Source organism: Eutrema salsugineum, unplaced genomic scaffold, assembly GCF_000478725.1.
Source record: "Eutrema salsugineum unplaced genomic scaffold, Eutsalg1_0 scaffold_6, whole genome shotgun sequence".
NCBI lineage: Eukaryota > Viridiplantae > Streptophyta > Magnoliopsida > Brassicales > Brassicaceae > Eutrema > Eutrema salsugineum.
The window spans coordinates 8,396,327-8,417,680 of record NW_006256547.1 but is presented as its reverse complement, the minus strand read 5'-3'; the positions used below and the strand labels follow the sequence as shown (position 1 = coordinate 8,417,680).

At 38.7% G+C, this 21,354-nt stretch overlaps 1 protein-coding gene and 1 non-coding gene across 2 annotated transcripts; both read right to left on the bottom strand.

The window, feature by feature from the left end:
* Positions 1–1,141: 1,141 nt before the first annotated feature.
* Positions 1,142–4,980, bottom strand: LOC18011960 (tryptophan--tRNA ligase, cytoplasmic). The gene is made up of 12 exons (XM_006395858.2): positions 4,697–4,980; positions 4,488–4,607; positions 4,215–4,400; positions 3,595–3,646; positions 3,428–3,493; positions 3,252–3,338; positions 2,983–3,075; positions 2,804–2,884; positions 2,527–2,598; positions 1,605–1,673; positions 1,409–1,519; positions 1,142–1,335 (listed from the first exon to the last, which is right to left on the bottom strand). Exons 1-12 carry the CDS (start codon positions 4,915–4,917, stop codon positions 1,285–1,287), a joined length of 1,209 nt encoding a protein of 402 aa, XP_006395920.1. The 5' UTR covers positions 4,918–4,980; the 3' UTR covers positions 1,142–1,284.
* A 9,456-nt stretch (positions 4,981–14,436) lies between these two features.
* LOC112083695 lies at positions 14,437–14,543 on the bottom strand. The gene has a single exon (XR_002897831.1). It is a non-coding gene; the product is annotated as a small nucleolar RNA R71 (small nucleolar RNA).
* Between the last annotated feature and the right edge of the window lie 6,811 nt (positions 14,544–21,354).

Below are 21,354 nucleotides of genomic sequence, written 5' to 3'. Positions count from 1 at the left end.
CTATAGAATCATAAGATGTCATTTTGAGAAAACTTGGGCTAATGGTTTTTGAATCTGAACTCAACTGCGTCAATAAGACTGATGCTGCGCTTATTAAAAGTGTGAAGATTGTGATTTAAAACCAGGCGGAGATGCTCAAAGTTGACATGTTTCTGATTCCCACAAGAGTATTGGTGGCTCTTTAGGCAAAACAATCAAAGATGGAGAGTTCCATTTGTTGTTTAGAGGAGACAATGCTAATGTTATCTGTTACTTGACACTCAAGTTGGTAAGATTTCACTCTTTTATCGTTTGTAAAGACTGCCCCAAAGTAGACGGCAATGCGTATTAAATTGAAGGTTGTTCCATCTTTTTTTCCAGGAATAACAGAGTAGAAGGCGGTGATATCACCACACCAACGATAGTTTCTGTGTAGTTCAATGCATAAAATCAGAAGGATACAAAGAGGTTCTTGGGTTTATACATATGTGGTGAAGATTATGTGGTCAATGGAAAAATTGCTTCTAGGAAAATTAAGACAGAAAAGTACTAGCTATTAATAAAGTACTTCGTTATCTCCATTCTCATTATTATTTTTTTGCTGCATTTTTAAAAATTTGTGTAAAGAGAAAAATATAAGAAGTAAAGGGCAAAGAGAGAGTCAAAATTTACATATAATATACCAAGGAGATGGCTAACAAAAAGAATGAAAGAGCAAAAGATATTGATCTCTCCTCTAGGATGTACAAGAAGTTTTCATGTATATGTTTGATTTTTTTAAGGAACAAATAATTAAAGAATTTAGGTTTTTATAATTATAATTAGACTAAACGAAAAGTGTTTTACATTTAAAAATTTTAAGTAAAAGAGAGTAAAAAAACTATTATGAGAAGTTTACAAAAAAATTGAATAAACAGAAATACTCAGAAAATAGAAGAAAAAGTTATAACAAATCACATTACTCTAAATAGTAAAAACATTTTGTCATTCATCGAATAACCAATCCTCCATCTTGAATTAGGTTATATTTGATAAAGTATATTTTTTACCAATAACCAATTCTTTATCTCTATTTCTTAACTCCTAGACACTAAATATATACGAAATTTATCTTATTATATTAAACACAACTTAAAAAATCTAAATAATATATAAACCCGCGTGTATCACCTAGTATAATTTAAATGCAAGGATCAAATTATATTTTTGAAACAATTATAGATGCAAAGATATCTAATTCCATGTGAAGAGAAAATGAAACAACGCTCTGAAGTTGCGAGGAGCTGCCAGAAGGGTTTCTAGGTCCTACTCGAACATGCTTGGGAGAGGTCTCACGGCCATGAATGCATCCACCATCTGAAGTTTTTGGGTGTTAGAATTCAGTAGAATAAGATAATTAATCTTGATAGTCTGAAAATAACGATTTTACCTCATCGGTAATGGCAGCTCGAGCTTTGCGGTGTCTCTCCACCATTTGTGTCAACACTTCAGTGAGTCGATTCTTTACTCCCCCAGTTTGCATTCTTCCTTCTCCATACTCCTGAAATATATGGCAAAAATATTCAGAATACCCCTATATGGACACAATCTTCTTCTCCGAAGTGATTTAATAACGAGATGCGTACCTTTCTAATGTGTTCAAGTTCAAAATCATCTTCTAGGAAGAAACTCAAATACTTAACCGAAATGTCTACCTGCGAAATAGTAGTAAGGAGATTACAAGAAAAAGGCTTAGTATCAAATATCAAGAACCCAGATTTTGCAAAAATCTGCTATTCTTATAGATAAAGTGGTTACTTGAGGTTATTAGGAGGTTAATTTATGAATATTTTTAGAATTCAAGATTTTATTGTTATTGATTTATAGATTTTTATAATTTTACTATATTTCACTGTTATAACTTTACAAATTATAACATTTTTAAAAAATACATTGTTATTAGTTTAATGATTTTTATAATCTAATCAAAATCCATAAAAAATTATATTTTAATGCTTTTATGATTCTCTTAAAATCTAGTATTATTAGGATAATTGTTTTTTACAATTCAACTCATAAATCATGATTTTCAAAATACTACTTATATCTTTTGGATTCTCAAAATCTGTTTAAATCCACAACTTTCTACAAGTTTTACATATACACCAAAACTCTTTTACAAGTTTATCTTATAAACTCTTATTAATAATTTTATAAGAAATTCTTATAATTCTATTATTTTTATTAGCTTAAATTTAATAATTTTTTTAAATAATTGGGTATAATTTGTAAATTTAGAGATAATGGGTGTTTATCTCTAAGATTTCTTATGTTTTATAAAATTTATTATAAGAGTTTATAAAATTATTTCTAAGGACTAGTCAATTAAGAGGTAGGTGATTGATTGTTCACATATGAGGAACGGTTGTATTACTAACGCCATTTTGAAATCTAAATTAGAGAATATCATTTCCTAACTTTCAATTGGATATAAGTGCAAGAAGAACACAATTGCGAGTAGACACTATACAGAGTAAGGGGAGGAGGAGAAACAACAGAATTTGGTACCTCCAAATTTGCTCCGAGAGATTTTTGCTTCTCCAAGGTGTCTTTCCCACCACTAAGGGCATATCTTTTTATCTGCATATGGAGCCACGTGAAGTTCAGATACTGGAACCGATGGTTTGATTTCATCATCAAAACTGGTAACTAATAATCTATAAAGTTTGACCCTAAAATGCCGTAACACCAAAATAGAAAGAGAGCACACATAATAAACTTTGTAATAATAGATGGAAAGTAACTACTGGGAATAACAAAATATATTAAAATTACAGAAATTCACCTTGTTTTTAATGTCCTCCGTGGTATCAGTTACATATATAGCGGAATTTGGATCACTAGCAGACATCTTTCCATTGTTTCCCTGCACAAGGTGACCAAGGATTCAATAATTTGAAAAACTGAAAGTGTGGTTTACAAGGTGTACATTTTCTTAATTAGACTAGTTAAGAAAACACTTGCCTGCAGAGCAGGAAAAAATGATGACTCAATTAGAGCAGGCTTGCTATAGCCTAACCGAGGTGCAACATCACGAGTCATTCTAAAATAAGGATCCTGAACAAAATCAAAAGAAAATATTGATTGTAATTTATATAAGTACATACAAACGCAGAACATAAATAGACTAAATTTGGATAAAAATGTTCCAAGTTGGCAGACATTTTACACCACTGAGTAGTTTTTTTATGTTCCAAAACCAAACAGGTTCAGATATAAAGAAAATAACACACCTGGTCAATTGCACAAGGAACCAAGCAACGGAGATTGTCCATCCCAGGGAACAAATGTGGGAAAGAGCTAGGAAAAGATGGAACTGCCTGCAAATTACAATTTTCCAATTAAAATCTGATAGTCGATATGCATTAGAATTCACGTACCCACACCAACAGGAAAATAAGATGTGTACCTGCACCGCAGGGAAACTGAGTTTTCCGATATGATCTTCACCGGAAAAGCCAAAAATTCCCTTAGCCTAGCAACGAAAGAGATATAAAAATGATACCAGGAACTCAAAGCCACTATAAAACACATCAGCAATATTGTGAAATACAAGGAGATAGAGACTAAAGTCACCTTATTAAGTGTAACGCACTTTGCAACCTTCACCATATTTTTATAGAAAGCACTACACACAAAGTTTTCGCACATCATCAGCCAGGTAAAACTGTAATGTAGGCATCATCAGCCCAAACACATATAGGATACAGTATAAGAGCTATCTTATGGTCTCAGTGTTAAGGACTTCATCGAGAATCATCTAAAACATTCTCTCAATCTCTACTTATCCTAAACCATAAAATAAATGGAAATATAAGAAAAAGCAACTATGATTGGAGATTGCTCAGCTTGAACCTGGAATTGTTCTAATATCTAAAGTTTCTAAGGGACCGACATAGATGACCGACCTGAAGAAGAAGCAACTAAATGAATTGTTGGGGAAAGGATTTGTGATCAAGTCTGGAGGATCGACAGGTATTAGGGTGAACAGTTGAACAGACTAGTTGAACTGTTTTGGAATCAAAACTTGTTTTAATCTAATTGAGTTTATGCATGAAAATGAGCTTGTCTAATCGAATATAACACACAAAAATGTTAAGTAAAAATGTCGTGGAAATCTGTCTAAGTGTTCGGCCAAGAATGGTCGAGCCAAAAGTCCACTGCGTATGAAATTCGGGTTCGAGCATTTCACTTACCCGCCAACATAGTCGAAGTCCGAGAAAATTAATGTCTTTGTTACATCGAATCCACAAGCAATTATATCTTTCGCATTTTCCCTGGCAAGTCTTTGGCTTTCCTCTACCGATAAGTTCTTCCACATGCATTTTTCATCATCTGTGAGCTGTATAACAAGGGGAACCTTGAAAGCTTCTTGAAAGTATCTGCAAGCCATTTTGGAGTTTTAAGGCAACCGAATTCATCAAAACTTCGCATTGACAGGACAATAAGGGCTCCAGGATGTCACTTACTTGGTAAACAAGAAAGGAATCAAATGTCCCAAATGCAAAGCTTCTGATGAAGGTCCTCTTCCAGTGTAGAGATAGAACTTGTGTCCTCTCTCATACGCGTCCAGAATCTCATTGAAATCCCTGTTAATATCACGATTAAACCAGTAATAACGACCAAGTACATACGAAAATAGTTTAATCATCAAACCGAATTTAGCTGAATTTCGAACCGGTGGGCGAAGAAGACACCACGGCGTAGGAATACGTGTGGTTGAAGACAAGTCAGTCTTTGAACACGATTAATTAGTGACAAGTCGATCCTCTGGCAGCCAAACTTTTCTATAAGCTTGTCGTAGTCGATTTTCTCGCCGTCTTGGACGAAGACTTCCCATGGATTCACCACTTGCCCCGAAGATTCGGACTCTATCTTCTTCTTAAAAACCGCGGCCATCGCAATGGGAAAAATATCTAGAAAATGGAAGTCAGATTCGATGGATCAAAAGCCAAATCAAAACTCCCACTGGTTCACAAATAAGGTGAAGAGAGCTGACGGGCTTGTCACCTCAATATTAGGGGGAAGAACAAAAATGTAGGTTTTATAAATCTATCACACCCCCAATGCCTTCTCATTCCTTCGGACCCAAAGCTATTACATTTTTGTTGAGCCCAAATGAAGCCCAATAACAACTCTTAATAATCCTTAATGGGTAATTGAAGAAAATTGTGAAAAAGAAAATTATAACTCGTTGAGAATTTTCAATATACAGTTAAATTTTTATAACTTAATATTCGATAAATTAATAATTATTATAAAATAATAAATTTCTTTACTTTTGAGTCGGATTAGCATAAAAATATAATAAGTTCGATAGAATAATAAGATAACAACTTTTTAAAAACTCTTATATAAATAATAGAGGAATTTATACTTTTTAGCATTTTTGGAATTTATAATTACAAATTTTTGGCACTTTGCTTTTAACTAGCACTTTCATAACAACTTATCTAGTGAAAAGACGATATGCACTCCTTCTTAACTGATTTCTATCTAAATCGGCATTTAGATAAACAACCAATCTAAACAATTAGAACAATGACAACACTCCAATCTTTTCTGAGCTCTCTTTTGACACCCAGTCCAATCGATTTGGTAATTCCTCTTAATCTAATCTACGACCCCCTACTCAGTCAGGCTACCAAAAACCTCACCAGAATATGGGTACGATTGGACATGGAGGAATAACTTCAGAAGAGTTTTACCAATTTTTTCCGTCTTTAAGCTTACCTTCTTCATAGAGTTTTACTGACATGGAGGAATAACTTCAACCAGTTCAATTGATTAGATAAATTCCTTATTTTATTTTGTGAACACTGAATTCTCACTGGAATCTGGGTACAAATTTGTCTTTGATCATCCCAATGTTCAAAGTTTTCAGTGATTAACCACATTGATCTCTTGATACTCCGTTAGTTTGATTACTTCTAATTGCACTCATGGTTATTCGATCATCCATAATAAATAAACCACCACATGCACCCAGTAATGCTCCAACCATCACATAGACCCCGAGCATGCCGAATTTGCAAATGGCTATATCCATACATTTCACCAAGATCACATAGACGTGGTGAATGCCTTCAATTGATATGTATCTATCTGTACATCTTCTAATGGGCGTGTGGTAGTATCAATATGTACATCTTCACCCACCAGCTAAATCAATTAGATAAAACTCACTGGAGTCTGGTTACGAATCATGGATCAATAACCTTTCAATATGGGTCCACATTATTCATCACAATGGTCATCATTTCCCCAGCATAAATACATTGATACTCCGTTAGTTTGATTTCTGCTACCCGCACTCACGTCCATCGATCACCCACAATAAATAAACCAGCACATGCAGACACATAATATTCCAACCACCACAAAAATTGAACATGCCGGATTACCAGATGGCTATATCCATACATATGTCCATGAAACTGATCTTGAGCCGCCATCCATGCACATAGCTCGTGGATGTCTTCTATCGATATATACTTATCCATACATCAATTAGTACATGTCCATGGAGTTGAACATGCGCACAGTAATTATCAAACTATTACATGTCCACGTAGAAGATGACCATATCATCAATTGATATGACCTATCCATACAAATTTACTGTGGCATGTCGTGGTTTCAATAAGTACATATCCACACACCACCTAAATCGATTAGATAAAAATCACCGGAATCTGGTTACGAATCCTGCATGGATCAAAACTTTTCATTATGTGTCCACATTATTCATACCAATGGTCATCATTTACCCATCATATACATATTGATACTCCGTTAGTTTGATTCCTGCTACTCGCACTCATTGTTATTTGATCATCCACAACTTATAATCACCAAATGCTCCCAGTAATAATCCAACCATCACAAAATACCGAACATGCCGGATTATCAGATGGCTATATCCATACATTTCTCCAAAATCACATAGCTCATGGACGTCTACTATCGATATGTGCTTATCCATACATCAATTAGTGGTCAAATTTTAGAATGATCAATATTTATATATCTACCCACTAACTCCTATCGAATCTGGGTATGAAACCGGCAAGTATCAATAACTACCGTTCAGTCTGTCTCCACATTATTTTTCCTAATGGTCATCATTTTACCAAATTAGACCACATTGAGGAACCACAACATGCACCAAGTAATTATCCAACTATTAGGATCGTCCCTGACATGGTCTCACAAAACATGTAAATTATCTCCGTATCCACGCCGTCAGGCCCATATACACGGACTTTATATGTACATGTTCACAAGAAAAATATCCATATGATCAATTGACCGGTTCAACTTATCTATATATCCATCCATCACACATTTTTAAAATTTGTTTGCGTTAAAATCGAGGTCCCATCCACCTACACCGTCTCTTTATTGGACGCATGTTCGTATTCGCTGTATCGATTCCCTCTACTAAATGGAGCGATTCACTTTTTCTTCAAAAAAAAATAATTTAATCGCCCAGCAATTTCATATTTTCTCTCCCAAATTTATCTCCTTCCCTATATTCATATCAAAGTGGCGTTTACTCCTCTGATTCCTAGTGGTCTTCTGCTCTATTTTGTCAATGTCTGGTAAGTTTCCATTCCCCCCCCTCCCCCCCCTTCCCCCCCTTCCCCCCCTTCCCCCCCCCTTTTTTTTTTGAATTGTCTGTCGTCTTATGTTTTTTCCGAGTTTCAATTACATACGACAATAATATTCCAGATGAACGACTCCCACCAAAGTTGTTTACCACGGACAGATACCTGATATGCCGGCTCAACGTATACTCGAAACCAGACATCCTCACCGTTTTCAGGAACCTCCTACGGGATTCTCCTGAACTAACCAGATTTTAGACTCGAGTTTTGGAGGTCTGTTCAGTTTACACGCCAACAGAGCACCAATATCTTGTAAACTCATTCAGGCGCTCCTAGCCAGGCAATTGGTGACAAAGCAAAAGTACGAGATGTGGATAGTATTTGGTGGTCAGCCATCACGTTTCTCTTTTCCCCAGTACCGGAGCACTACTGGTTTTACTATTCTTTATTCGAAGAGCGTTACGAAACCCTATCCACAGAGCCAACCCTAAAAAAACGGATCTATACTGGAAGCGCTGGATATGAGACGATATCAAAACAACGTGTGCAGATATTCCAACTTGGCTGCGAGATCATAAGTACATGCCCAGCGATCGCCGAATCCATCTAGCTCTACTGCTAATTGTCGACTGTGTCCTTATTTCCAACCACCAGACTCATACTCTCACTCCCCGTTATGTAAAGATGGTCGACAATCTCAAAAGTTTCTTCAAATTTCCATGGGGTAGAAAATCTTTCATCAAATGTTGTGGTCGATGATGACTCCTTGAGGTCCTGGCATCAACTCGAAAAGGGACCAGTTCTGTTGTTTTGTAAACAGCTGTAGCAAAAATCTATAAAATTGAACGGGTTCCCCCTCGTTCTGCAGCTCTTTGCCTTCAGAGCTATCCCATCTCTGCTCAATAACTTACCAGATAGATCCCTCTGATGGCCTTCGAATTATCAATTTAACTTCAGAAGGCTTTCGAAAGAACGCTTCTGTAACGCTTAACGACGTCCTTGATTTCAAAATTGATTGCAATGTAAGTTAGATCTCTGGTTTTTACTGTTAGTTTCCTCCAATGTAAACATCGATTGAACAAATACCAACTCACATTCCTCTTTCTTGTAGCTTGTTGTTAATCCATTTATCGAACCACCTCCAAGTATATACGACGGTTCTGGTGAGTGGGATGATGAGGTTCGTGATTGTAAGGTTGAATTCATGATTAAGGTTGAATCCATGTTTTCCTAAAACACCACTTGCCCGGTGGGGATGCCTCCTGCTCTATTATTGTGCACGAGCCTTTTCACACAAAAGGCAGCCACAAGAAACATATAATTAACTGCAGGAAAGGGAAAGCTACCACAAAACCAGCCGTCTGTGCTATCTCTAGCCTTCCAGTCTGTAAGTTTAAAGCCAAAAGATCCTCTGCTTTTGTCAGAAATTTTATGTCCACAATGCCTGATTCTCCTGTTAAGAAACTCCGATGGCTCGCTAACCAAGTGGCTTAAATCGCGTTTAAGGTAAATATCGTTCAACCAGATTTGCAAGGTACCAGCAAAAGGACTCGTTCTGCTTAGAAAAACATTGCTTCCAAAGGTCGATCTGCCAAACGTCGGCGGATTTGTACCCCAAAGCCTCCCGCTTCACCTACACTGTCGACCGAAGAGGCTTCTATAAGGTTGGAAGAGGACCATGTTCTTGACTCGCCAAAAATTTCCATGGACGCCAAGGCTGAGCAACACACACCTGTCCACCCTCTCCAACTTTATTACTTGCTCTCCCAATTTGATTCTTACTTACTACACTAAACCACACCTCTTTTGTCAACAGGGATCAACCTACATACTGGAAGACACAGATGGGAATTTATTTGTTAGACCTTCCCCATTAATTCTTTCATCTATTCAGCGTTTTAATTTTTAATGCCTTCACTTTTTATTTTTTACATTTGTGTTATGCAGAACTTACCCCTCTACCAGTCTGGAGCAAGAGTTACTAGTGGACATGACCACCAACCCATCCGACAAACAGCTGACAAAAATCAAGAGTCCTCACCAATATACACTACGTCTCCAAATCCACACGATGTAACAAATGTAAAAACAAATTAATATTTAGATTTCAGTAAGATATTACTTTATGAAGATTCCATCACTAAAGTTTTTAACTTATTTACTTTCCTATAAAATCAAATTATTTACTCCACCAGACTGTTGCAGGAGTGTCTAATACTAGTGGACCAACCCCAAACAATTGACCAATCAGTTGAACTGTACCAAGAGTCCACACACATGTACCAAAAGGATGATCTGATCCTTCTAACCGCTGGACATAACCACCAAACAATCGCCCTATCACTAGACGTGAACAAAGAGTCCACAGTCATGGACACTACGACTGCTGATCCACACGAGGTACCTAACACAAAGACTTCTTAGTCATCATTTTTAATCATTCTCTAGTACCTCATTGGGTTATACATCCAGTTTTCTCTCTAATCGGCGATCAACGCCGTACAATGGAATGGATATGAACACTCACGTCCAGCGGCCACGCCTGATGATCCATTCGCCACCTATAAAAATGAATCCACTCACCTCACTCACTTATGTGACATATGCTAACGATACATTCGATTACAAATGCTTTTACTTCTACTCAAATTGTGTCAACCAGCCCCATGCATATGCCGTAGAATTACCACTCTCATGCACCAAACATATCAGCACCACCAGTGTCAAATAATGAAGCAGCAGCGTCAATTGATACAGTAATCTACTCCTGCTACCACATCCTCATATCCATAATCCTATAATATGTGTTATACATTCTTATTATATTAAAACTATCTCCACATTAACTCATGAGCTAAAAACCAACCCCAGCGACTACAAGTGGGAATGGAGTCAGTAGCTCCTTCAACTCGGACAAACTCATCAGAGGATCCAAATATACTAAACAAATCTTAATACACTTGTTCATGATCCGTGAGGGTCTCATCCCCTCATTTACGATGTCCATATTTTATTTTTCCACAGTTGTGGAGTGCAACAACTCATCCTTTCACTTGTTGTTCTCCACATGTTCAGATCCATCTTTCATACTCACACACTTTCTTATGAAAACTCAGCAGATCCCTCTTCAATTATCTCTCCAATCTGAATTGATAGCTAAGACTTTTCAGCCTTTATAGAGGTACCAATCCCCTGTCTATGTAGTACAAGGGGTTATCAAACCAAACTTGTGGAGAGGCACTAATCTATGATGCTTATTAACTTAAGTCAAGTTAATCATGAAAAGGTTGGTTTGTTTAATCTACTTAAGATGCAAGAAAGAACACAAATGAAACAAGCAATGAAATTTAAGCTAGATAAAGATCCAAATAACAACAAGTAAACTAAGCAAATGATCGGATGATGATATGAGATGATAAAGGCAGAGGCTTTAGACAGGATAAAAGACTCAGGTACTTTCAAGCTAAACTAGCGAGTTAATGAATCAATATTATCAAGCAACTTCATTTAACATGAACTCAAAGATAGGTTAATCCTCTCATGAAGGTATTCAACATCTAAACTGGTCCTCTTTCATTTCAAAATCCCTTGTGAGAAGCATGAATCAGTCAGCTTTAAGATCCAGATCAATAAGTCATTTAAGAAGAACAAACTATCACTCTCATGATGAAAGACTCTTAAACCTCTAACCGATTGCTTCAGACATTTCTACAAACACTTTTGATGCGAGACATGTCTTAGATCTGTACCGCATGTGATGTTCATGGATCCAGCTTAGAGATCTGATCGGTTAGAGAATGAAACATGCAAGACTAGACCCCTAAACTCGCTAATCTATCATGAAAGCACCCTAATTTACCTATCTAAAACCTCTTAAGCGGACTACTCACTAATCATTAAAAGCTCACTAAATCCTTTGCAAGACGTGAAGCTAGTTATGATTCGAAGCTTTGATGTTGGTGAATAAATGAAATGAAACAGAACAAGAACTTTACGTGAAAACGAGATATCGGATTAGAATGATCAAGTTTCACAAAAGAGGCAAGTTCTCAAAGCTAAAAACAGGTAGGTGATAAGATAAGATAAAAGATGATTAGGTTTTTGGTCCCAAAAACTATTTATAGCGAAGGCTAAGTGTTGCGGGTCAGCCCAGAACAAACCAGGTACTGAGCGCTATTCTTGCGTCATCGGGGGAGCACCTCGGTGTGTGAGAGAGTGAAGCCGAGGTCTTGATGTCGAGGGGTGCATGATAACACCGGATTTTGACCATTTTTATGGATCATTTTAATATCTTTTACAGGTGTTTTTTACTCCATTTTCAAAGGTTTTCAAAGGATTTCTATGTTTCCGGATTTTAAAAGACTTTTCAGGTAATTTGGGATAAAGAGGCACAAAATGGAACAAAAAGACTCTTTTGGATAAATGCAGACCGTCAGAACTCTCATGGAGAGACGAAGACCTTCTCACCGTCTGATCACCCTCAAAATTGGACAACTTATAGAAGAATCAACCAGCTTTCAAATGCACTTGGTTTGGAGACATTCCAATGGTTGGATCTCAAGATATTTCATTAGCCCCGGAGCCATTCAAAGTCGGTCAGAAACTCACCCGACCGCGGCCAACAAGCTATTTGCCGCGGTCAGAAGCTTCCCGACCGCGGCCAACAAGCCAAATGCCACGGTCACAACACTCCCGACCGCGGCAATCAATCTCCGAGTTAAAGCCCACTTATCTGAAGCCCAAAGTCATTCTCAGCCTCAATTCCGGAACCCTAGAGACCATGGAGTATTGGAGACTATAAATACATGTCATTTAGGTCGTTTTTAGGGAGAACCCTTCATACTTTACAGAAACCCTTTTCCTTTAGCCGTTTTTATGAGATTTTTGTAGAAGATTGTTCAAGTCCGAGTTCTTCAATAGAGAAGCTTTCTTTATCTCTTTTCTTTACTGTTTTTCATTACTTTTATTAAAACCAATGATGATGTCGAACTCAGCCATGTCTGAGTAGATCCCGAGTTGGGCTTAGGGTTCTCGAAATGGGCTCTCATAATCGATTAAGACATCTAGGTTTATAGATCTGGGATTTCGACCTGTTCTCTGTTTATTCTTGTTCTTATTGCATGTATGCCTGATTGATCACCTAGTATCTGATCTAGATAGTTAGTGTTGCGAAAGTTTTCATTAAGTATCAGCCCTAGAATGAAACAGGCGATTTTTCCGTAGGAGTGGAAACCTACCTGCGGCGAGATCGTGAGTATTGACGAGTCTTGTGGAGCTCTTGCGTTTTCTCCCTTCCAGGGCCAGAGTGGAAACCTACTGGTCAGGGTTGCGAGAAACAGTTGGTTATGATCACGACAGTGACGTAGTCATACCGCCGTACTCTAGCTCTAGAACCCATATATTGTTATCTGTCAATCCCAATCTATCTACCTTAGTGTTAAAACCAATTATGATCCCTTAGAGTTCCCAAAAGCTCAGCGTTTTTAGCCATAGTTTACAACTCCATCGATTTTTATTGCTTTCTTAGACCTGTATTTCAATTCCCTTAGTTCGATATTTTACTTGCTTAATTTACCTTTCATGCGATATTTCACTTGCCTTATTAGTCTTTCATTCGATATTTTGCTTATTCTAATTGCATTTCATTCGATTTTCTTACTTGCTTTTTAGGATAGATTTATTTGCTTTCCTTGTTTTTAGTTTAATTCGCAAAACAAACAACCAACCTTTAAAACCAATTTAGTCTAGACATAAAGTTAAAAATCGTAGAAGAATACCAGGCACACAAATCTCTGTGGATTCGATCCCTAAATACTACAACTGATCAGCTGTGCACTTGCGGCTTTCATTTGTTTTGTTAAGGGTAAAACTTGTTCCCTCACGCAGTTGACACGAACACATCAAGTTTTTGGTGCCGTTGCCGGGGATTTGTTTCGCTGCCTTTTGCTATTTTTCTTGTTTTAACTTCTGTTCTAGACACCTGATCTCTTGTTCTTTCTTAAAGTTTTTCTGAACTATCTTTCCCTTCTTTTGTTTTTCTCTGAATTGCATGAATACCAGGCGTAGACCTGCAAGAGACATTCCAATTCTAGACGAGATAGACAGACACGAAAGAGAACTTCAAAGACTTAGACGAACGCAAGGAATGGCCAACGACGACCAGCCTAGAGATCCTATTAATCGAAATTTAAATATGGACCAAGACGGGTCCCAACATGGAGAAAACGAAGAGAATGATCACATAGAAGGTGATCATGCTCGACAAGATGGAGAGGAGGATGAGGTTCTTCCAAGAAACCACCAGAACCGAGAGAGAGAAGGACGTGAAGACCTTGATCCACCCATCAATGCAGCCGATGGTGACCACCCAGCAATGCAGCCGAATGAACGCATTCACCGCCCCATTCCACCAGCAAATCAACACCGAAGACAAGCCAGGAACCATCGCATAGCTGATTTTGATGCACCTACTCAAAATTTTCAGAATCGATCTACGATTCAAGTACCATTTCCAAACCGGAATGAGTTTGAAGTCAAGCCTCAAATCATCTCATTGGTGAAGCAAAACCAGTTCCATGGAGTTCCTTCTGAGCACCCAATGGACCATATCGAGCTTTTTGAAGAAATTTGCAGCATGATGAGAACAAACCAAGTTCCACCTGACTATTTAAAGTGTAAGATGTTCCCTTTTTCATTAGCAGATAAAGCTCACCGTTGGTTGAAGTCTTTGCCTGCAGGATCGATTACCAATTGGGAAGAATGTAGAACTGCTTTCCTAAACCACTTCTACACTAAGTCAAGGTCGAACAATTTGAGAACGAAAATCTCAACCTTTCAACAAGGGCCAACTGAATCTTTCTATGAAGCTTGGGAACGTTTTAAGGAATATGAACGTGACTACCCTCACCATGGATTCCATGGATCAAGCCTGATGAGCACATTTTACCGATGTTTGCAACCAAAATACAAACTTTCACTTGATACAGCTAGCAATGGAGATTTTGGGCAAAAGACGATAACCCAAGGAAGAGCTCTCATCGAAAATTTGGCTCAAGCCAATAGCAATGACTGTCCTGAATACGATCGATCGATGAAGCAAGCCGGAACAGACAACAAGGAGATAACCGAGTTGAAGAACATGGTGAGCCAGCTTCTGAAGAGCAACAATCGCCCGATCCATGCCTGTGAAACCAAAAATGGCGCAGAAGATGAAGGACCTAGTGATATCGATCACATTAATCAAGCATTTCAAGAAGAAGATGTGAACTACGTAGGAGCACTGGTGCCATACCAAAATCGCTCCAACAACAACTTCAACAACAACTTCCGGAATGCAAATTACAACAATCTCTCTTACCGCAATCCAAATGTGGAGAATCCTCAAGATCAGTACTACCCACCTCAGCAAAAATCCTTCCAAAACAAGTTTCAAGGTGGAAAATTTGGGGGAATAGTACCATATCAACCGCGACAGCCATATAACTACCAAGGTACGGGTTTTAACAATAAATTTGTACAACAGCAGGGAGTCAAGACGAACCAGCTAGCTTCACAAATCGGTAGACTTGAACAGTCAATCCAACAGCTTGTTATGACGAACGAAAAAGCATCTAAAGACGTTAACGTGATAGTGGACTGCATGTACAATGATCTGAATGGTAAGTTTCAATCTTTATCTTCGCACGTAAAAAGGTTAGATGTGCAAGTCGCCCAAACAGCCGACTCTAGAAGAGGCAAAGTGGAGTTCTTCCAAGAAGAGTTGAAGATAACCCTAAGAAGTTTTGCAACGCCATAACCACATTGCCCGAAGAAGAGGCCGGAAACGATGAAAAGAAAGAAGAAACCCCAATCTTTGTACCACTGTACAAGGATATCGATCCCAAGCAGCCACCGTTTAAGGTACCTGAACGATCACAGTTTCAAAGGCTTACCAAAGCCGATGATCCGGGATGTTTTGTTTTCCAATGTTTCATTTCAGGAATCAAGTTTACAGACTGCTTGTGCGATTCCGGAGCCAATGTCAACATCATGTCTAAGACATTTGCCAAAAAATTGGGCATAAAAACCTTAAGGACATCGACGGTTAAGGTTATCTTTGGAGATTCATCTCAAAATGATACTGAAGGGGCGATTCATGATCTACAAGTTCTAGTGGGAGATAAGATTGTTCCAGCAGATTTCCAAGTCCTGGAGATGGATAAAGACAAGGAGAGGCCACTAATTTTCGGGAGACCATTCCTAGCTACAGTAGGAGCAATTATCGATCACACAAACCGGCATGCTGTTTTCCTCAATGTGGACCGAAAAAGGTACTATCCTACTATCTTAGATGAATTTCCAAGTAAAGGAAACAAGCCAAAAGAGAAAGAAAAGGAGAAGCCGAAAGCTTTTGCAAAGATCAAGATCATCATTCCACCAGATGCAACAGAAACTAGTGAGGACCAAATCCAGGAGCTGATCGAAAACACAAAAAGGGTTCTGAACAACATTAAAGTCCGAAAGAAGAGTAAAGGTAAGAAGACTTCTCCTCAAGGAGAAGAAGTAAAACCTCCAGCAACCGGAAGTGATAAAGGCACATCAAGAGGAGTGCCATTCAAATCAGCCTGATTCCTCATGCTTACGTCGAGCTAAACGACTTAAAACAAAAGCGCTTAATGGGAGGCAACCCATTTAGGTACTCTTTTTTTTTTTAGTTTTCTTTTCCTTTTTACAATTTATGCTTTCTTTTTCATTTTAAGTTTTAGGTATGTTATAAAACAAAAACACAAAAAAATCAGAAAATTAGAAAAACCAAGAAGAAAAGGTAGGTTTTTAACAGCTCGGCCCGGCAAAGACTAGAAGATTGGACAATAGGCCGCAGGAGGAAGAGCCGCGGTCGCGACTGACCGACCCGCGGCCAAGGGAGCATCGACCGCGGCACCGTGAATGTGACCGCGGCCGAGCACTCGACCACCGCGGTCGCGCGTCTCCTGACCGCGGCCGTTGGTCGTTGAGGTGATTCCGCGGATTTCTGCCGTTTCCTGGTGTTGCCTGGTGTTTTCCCGGTGTTGCCTGGTGATTCCCGGTGTTGCCTGGTGTTTTCCCGGTGTTGCCTGGTGTTTGCCTGGTGATTCCCGGTGTTGCCTGGTGTTTACCTGGTGATTCCCGGTGATTCCCATTGCTTCCCGAAATGTTCCCGGTAAAACCCGAAAAGATCTTCCGTAAGTTTTAAACTTTCCTAATGTGCATACAAGAAAGGTAAGTTCCTGTAAACTTAAAAATTTCCAGAAATTTTCCATTTTTGCTTCAAAAACGCTTTTTAAAGAAAAGAAACAAACTTTTTGGATCAAAACTCTTTCTTCTCTTCTCTTCCAAAAAGATTTGGAGATTTAGGAGAAAGAACACATTTTTAAATTCTTAAGCTTTTTAAGAGATTTTTGGCTCAAACCTCACTCTTTTTCAAAGCTGATTTCAATTCTGCCATCAATTCTCTATTTCCAGCAAGGTATGAACCTCAAACTCACCATTCTTACTCGATTTTGAACTTAGGGTTTTCTTTAAAAACCCAAAATCATGGTCTATTGATGGTGGAAATAGCTTAAGAATGATAGATTATCCATTTAGGTTATCTAAAAATCGATTTTAGCACCTAGCTTAAAGAGAAATTGAGATTTTTGAAATTTGGATTCTACATGCTTAATAAAAATCGAATTTGGAACAGCAAAATTGATGAATTTGATTAAGTCTTGTGTGATTAGTGATTAGTATTGGGTAATCTTTAGAATTTACATGGAAATTGCTCATAAAAACCGATTTTTAGAAGATTTCTATGTTGAGAACATCAAAAATCCGAATCTGGTCATGAACTACTTGATTTCTCTGATTTAAAATCGATTTTGTTTGCTCATGGTTTTAATTAATCCCTTTATGCTAGTATTAGTATAACAGATCTTAATGTGTTAAAATCAGCATCCAAATTCATTCTTTTTCCAAGAACCATTTCGTTTTGCAGAAAAATGGAACAAACCAGATCCCAAAGAAGCCGTCGCACTGGTGACAGCTCTGAGGACATTCCCGATGATGCTATTCTAGGAGAGTACATGCTGAACCAAGCCAGACCGAGAAGAAGAAACTATGTGATGAGATTGCTCCAGCACTCAAGAGAAACACGAGCAGCTCCCGAGCCACCACAGATTCGATACATTGGGAGGGAGACAAACCCGAGAGTGGACTATGCAAGACGTTTCAAGAAGCTGAACATTAAACCCACGCTTTGCATAGATTATCATACACTCGAGATGCTTGGAATCAGAGAGGATGTGATCTGGTACATCGATGCACTTAAGCTGAGACCCTACATGGAGCTGAACCTTCCGACTTATCCTGAGCCAGTCCGTGAGCTTTTAGCGACTATTACACTCCACCACACGAAGAGGAGGAACCCCAAAGCATCAGATGGAATCTTGTCATTCTCTATCCGCGGACAGCCTTATTCTCTCACCATTTCCGAGGTTTGTGAAGCTCTTAAGCTTCCATACACTGATGGCATTTACCTTGAAGATGAACCTGATCTTAACCTGTGGAGAGAGATGGGTCATGGAACCTATGATAGTGGGAGATCGAAGTCAGCCCTTCTTAGCCACCCAACAGTGAGAGTTGTGCACAAACTCATAGCACACACGATCTTCTCTAGAGCAAACATGGGAGGTGTTTTGATCAGATTCCGTTTATGGACGACCCACAACTTGCTTGCTTTGCATGGATCATAGCGCAGAATATGGTAAAGGTGAAGCATGATTTACATGGTTGCGAGGACGCTACTCCAGCTTTCGGGAGTGCTATTACAGTGATACTACAGGCTGTAGGATTCGATTTCTCATCTGACGAGCCACTTCCCGATGTCTGGTATGATCTACTCTATCTCTCTCGCGATCACACTATCTCTCGTGCCGCTTTCGATCCAGACAGGTTTGGTTACAAGTATTGCACTGGCACCGAGGAGCACCGAGTCCGCTTACCTTCAGCGTCTATCCCGAGATTGTGCAACAGAGGACGCCCATGATGGACTCCGGTATCCGATGATTTTCTGCCATCTGTACCTCGTCTACTATTCACCATTGGCCAATACATAGTGGCCAAGGCGAAGCGTGATGCAGCTGCAGCCTGTGCTCATTTTCAGCCATCTATTTCGGCTGGCCACACCTCATCATCTACATCATCACACACTCATTCCGATCTCGAGCGCAGAGTTGAGAGACAGGGACGACGCTTTGAGCGCGTTGTCACCTTCTTACAGGAGCAGCACCATTTCGCAGACGACACTTCGGAGGATGAGTGATTGATCAGCACTTCACTACCATCACGGTTCTATCATCATTTTCTTTTCTTTTATCTTATTTTATTTTATTTTGCTTTTATTCACCATCTTCTCACCAACTTTTTCACACTGGGGACAGTGTGATTTAAGTCTGGGGGAGGATGTTTATCCGTACTAATCATTTCCCTGCTTTGATTTTAAATTTCAAGTACTTTTTAAATTTTAATATGTAACTTATTCGACATTAAGTATTTTTCAGGAATGTTTGACGCAAAACTATGATGATTTATACCTGCACACTTCTACACTATGCATGATAGCTCATTTGTGGTTAGCACTAGACTAGGCGGTAGCTAGAGTACTTACACTACGAACTCCCACCAGAGGACTTCTATTCACGGAGATTCTTTCTGACAGGATATACTAGCTCATTTTATTTGGACTTAATATTGATATCTAATTTTCTCATCATTGATTTTAGGCAGGCATCGACATACACATCTAGGACGTCTTTTACCATCACTTTTACCACTATTTGTCGTCCTAGATGACCAGTTTATCTTTATCTGGTACCATACCCTAAACCCAAAACCCTTGTTTTCAATCTTCATGCATTCTCTCTTAAGTTTATATCAGCAGATATGTGCAAAAACGTCGGAGAGAAGAGGAGCGACGCAGTTTTCAGTCACTCACAAAGGAGACTGAATGGAATTGGGAAGGAAGAGTATCAGAAACATAATAAAGCTTTATAAGACAGATATTAACTGGTAAATTCGTGCTCTCTAAGACTTTATATCTAAAGATGTTCCCTTTCTAAAAAAAAAAAAAAAAAAACGTGAAAAGAGAAAGGGAAACAAAAAGCCTAATGAGTCTTAGATTGTCAAAATTTGTGGAGCAATGAGCAACCACTATTCGTTTAAGGAGCTATTGTTTTTAAAGATTTACAAAAATCTAAGTCTGGGGGAGTTTGGAGAGAACCTGAGGAAGAAGACCATGAATCTATGTCAAGAAGAAAGTGACTGAAAACTGTGGATACCAACAGCTTCACTCTCTCTTGCGGTTTTGCATAATATCCTGCATCCTCCAAATCTTCAGGTAACCCGTAAACACTTTAAGCCTTACCCCCCCCCCCCCCCCAAAATTATCCTTCTTGACACCTAGCCTAGATTGCCTTGCCTAGATTTTCTTTGATGAGAACCACCGAGATTTTTAATGAATGTTAAGAGCTAGTTGACTGGAAGTTAGATCTTAGTGCATAGATTTCTGCATGACGGATTAACGGACTAGTTATGCCTGTATTTCTAGTGAGAATTTTCTAGGCTATTCCCGATTGATGCATACTGATTGATATTGGTCTAGAAGTTTGGTCTCTGAGATTTTGTTAAGTTCCTGCGTTTTCAAACCTCTCGCCGAGATTTAGCCTTTGTTTTGTTTGAGGACAAACAAAAGACTAAGTCTGGGGGAGTTGATAACACCGGATTTTGACCATTTCTATGGATTATTTTAATATCTTTTACATGTGTTTTTTACTCCATTTTCAAAGGTTTTCAAAGGATTTCTATGTTTCCGGATTTTAAAAGACTTTTCAGGTAATTTGGAATAAAGAGGCACAAAATGGAACAAAAAGACTCTTTTGGATAAATGCAGACCGTCAGAACTCTCATGGAGAGACGAAGACCTTCTCACCGTCTGATCACCCTCAAAATTGGACAACTTATAGAAGAATCAACCAGCTTTCAAATTCACTTGGTTTGGAGACATTCCAACGGTTGGATCTCAAGATATTTCATTAGCCCCGGAGCCATTTGAAGTCGGTCAGCAACTCACCCGACCGCGGCCAACAAGCTATTTGCCGCGGTCAGAAGCTTCCCGACCGCGGCCAACAAGCTATTTGCCGCGGTCAGAAGCTTCCCGACCGGGCCAACAAGACAATTGCCGCGGTCACAACACTCCCAACCGCGGCAATCAATCTCCGAGTTAAAGCCCACTTATCTGAAGCCCAAGTCATTCTCAGCCTCAATTCCGGAACCCTAGAGACCATGGAGTATTGGAGACTATAAATACATGTCATTTAGGTCGTTTTTAGGGAGAACCCTTCATACTTTACAGAAACCCTTTTCCTTTAGCCGTTTTTATGAGATTTTTGTAGAAGATTGTTCAAGTCGGAGTTCTTCAATAGAGAAGCTTTCTTTATCTCTTTTCTTTACTGTTTTTCATTACTTTTATTAAAACCAATGATGATTTCGAACTCAGCCATGTCTGAGTAGATCCCGAGTTGGGCTTAGGGTTCCCGAAAGGGGCTCTCATAATCGATTAAGACATCTTGGTTTATAGATCTGGGATTTTGACCTGTTCTCTGTTTATTCTTGTTCTTATTGCATGTATGCTTGATTGATCACCTAGTATCTGATCTAGATAGTTAGTGTTGCG

Bases quoted from the DNA above. Each gene is read 5' to 3' on its own strand.
- LOC18011960 (XM_006395858.2), bottom strand. From the start codon at position 4,917: ATGGCCGCGGTTTTTAAGAAGAAGATAGAGTCCGAATCTTCGGGGCAA. The intron at 4,401-4,487 runs GTAAGTGACATC...AATGGCTTGCAG, and splicing joins ATTCCTTTCTTGTTTACCAA to ATACTTTCAAGAAGCTTTCA. The intron at 3,647-4,214 runs GTAAGTGAAATG...CTTTGTGTGTAG, and splicing joins GACTTCGACTATGTTGGCGG to TGCTTTCTATAAAAATATGG.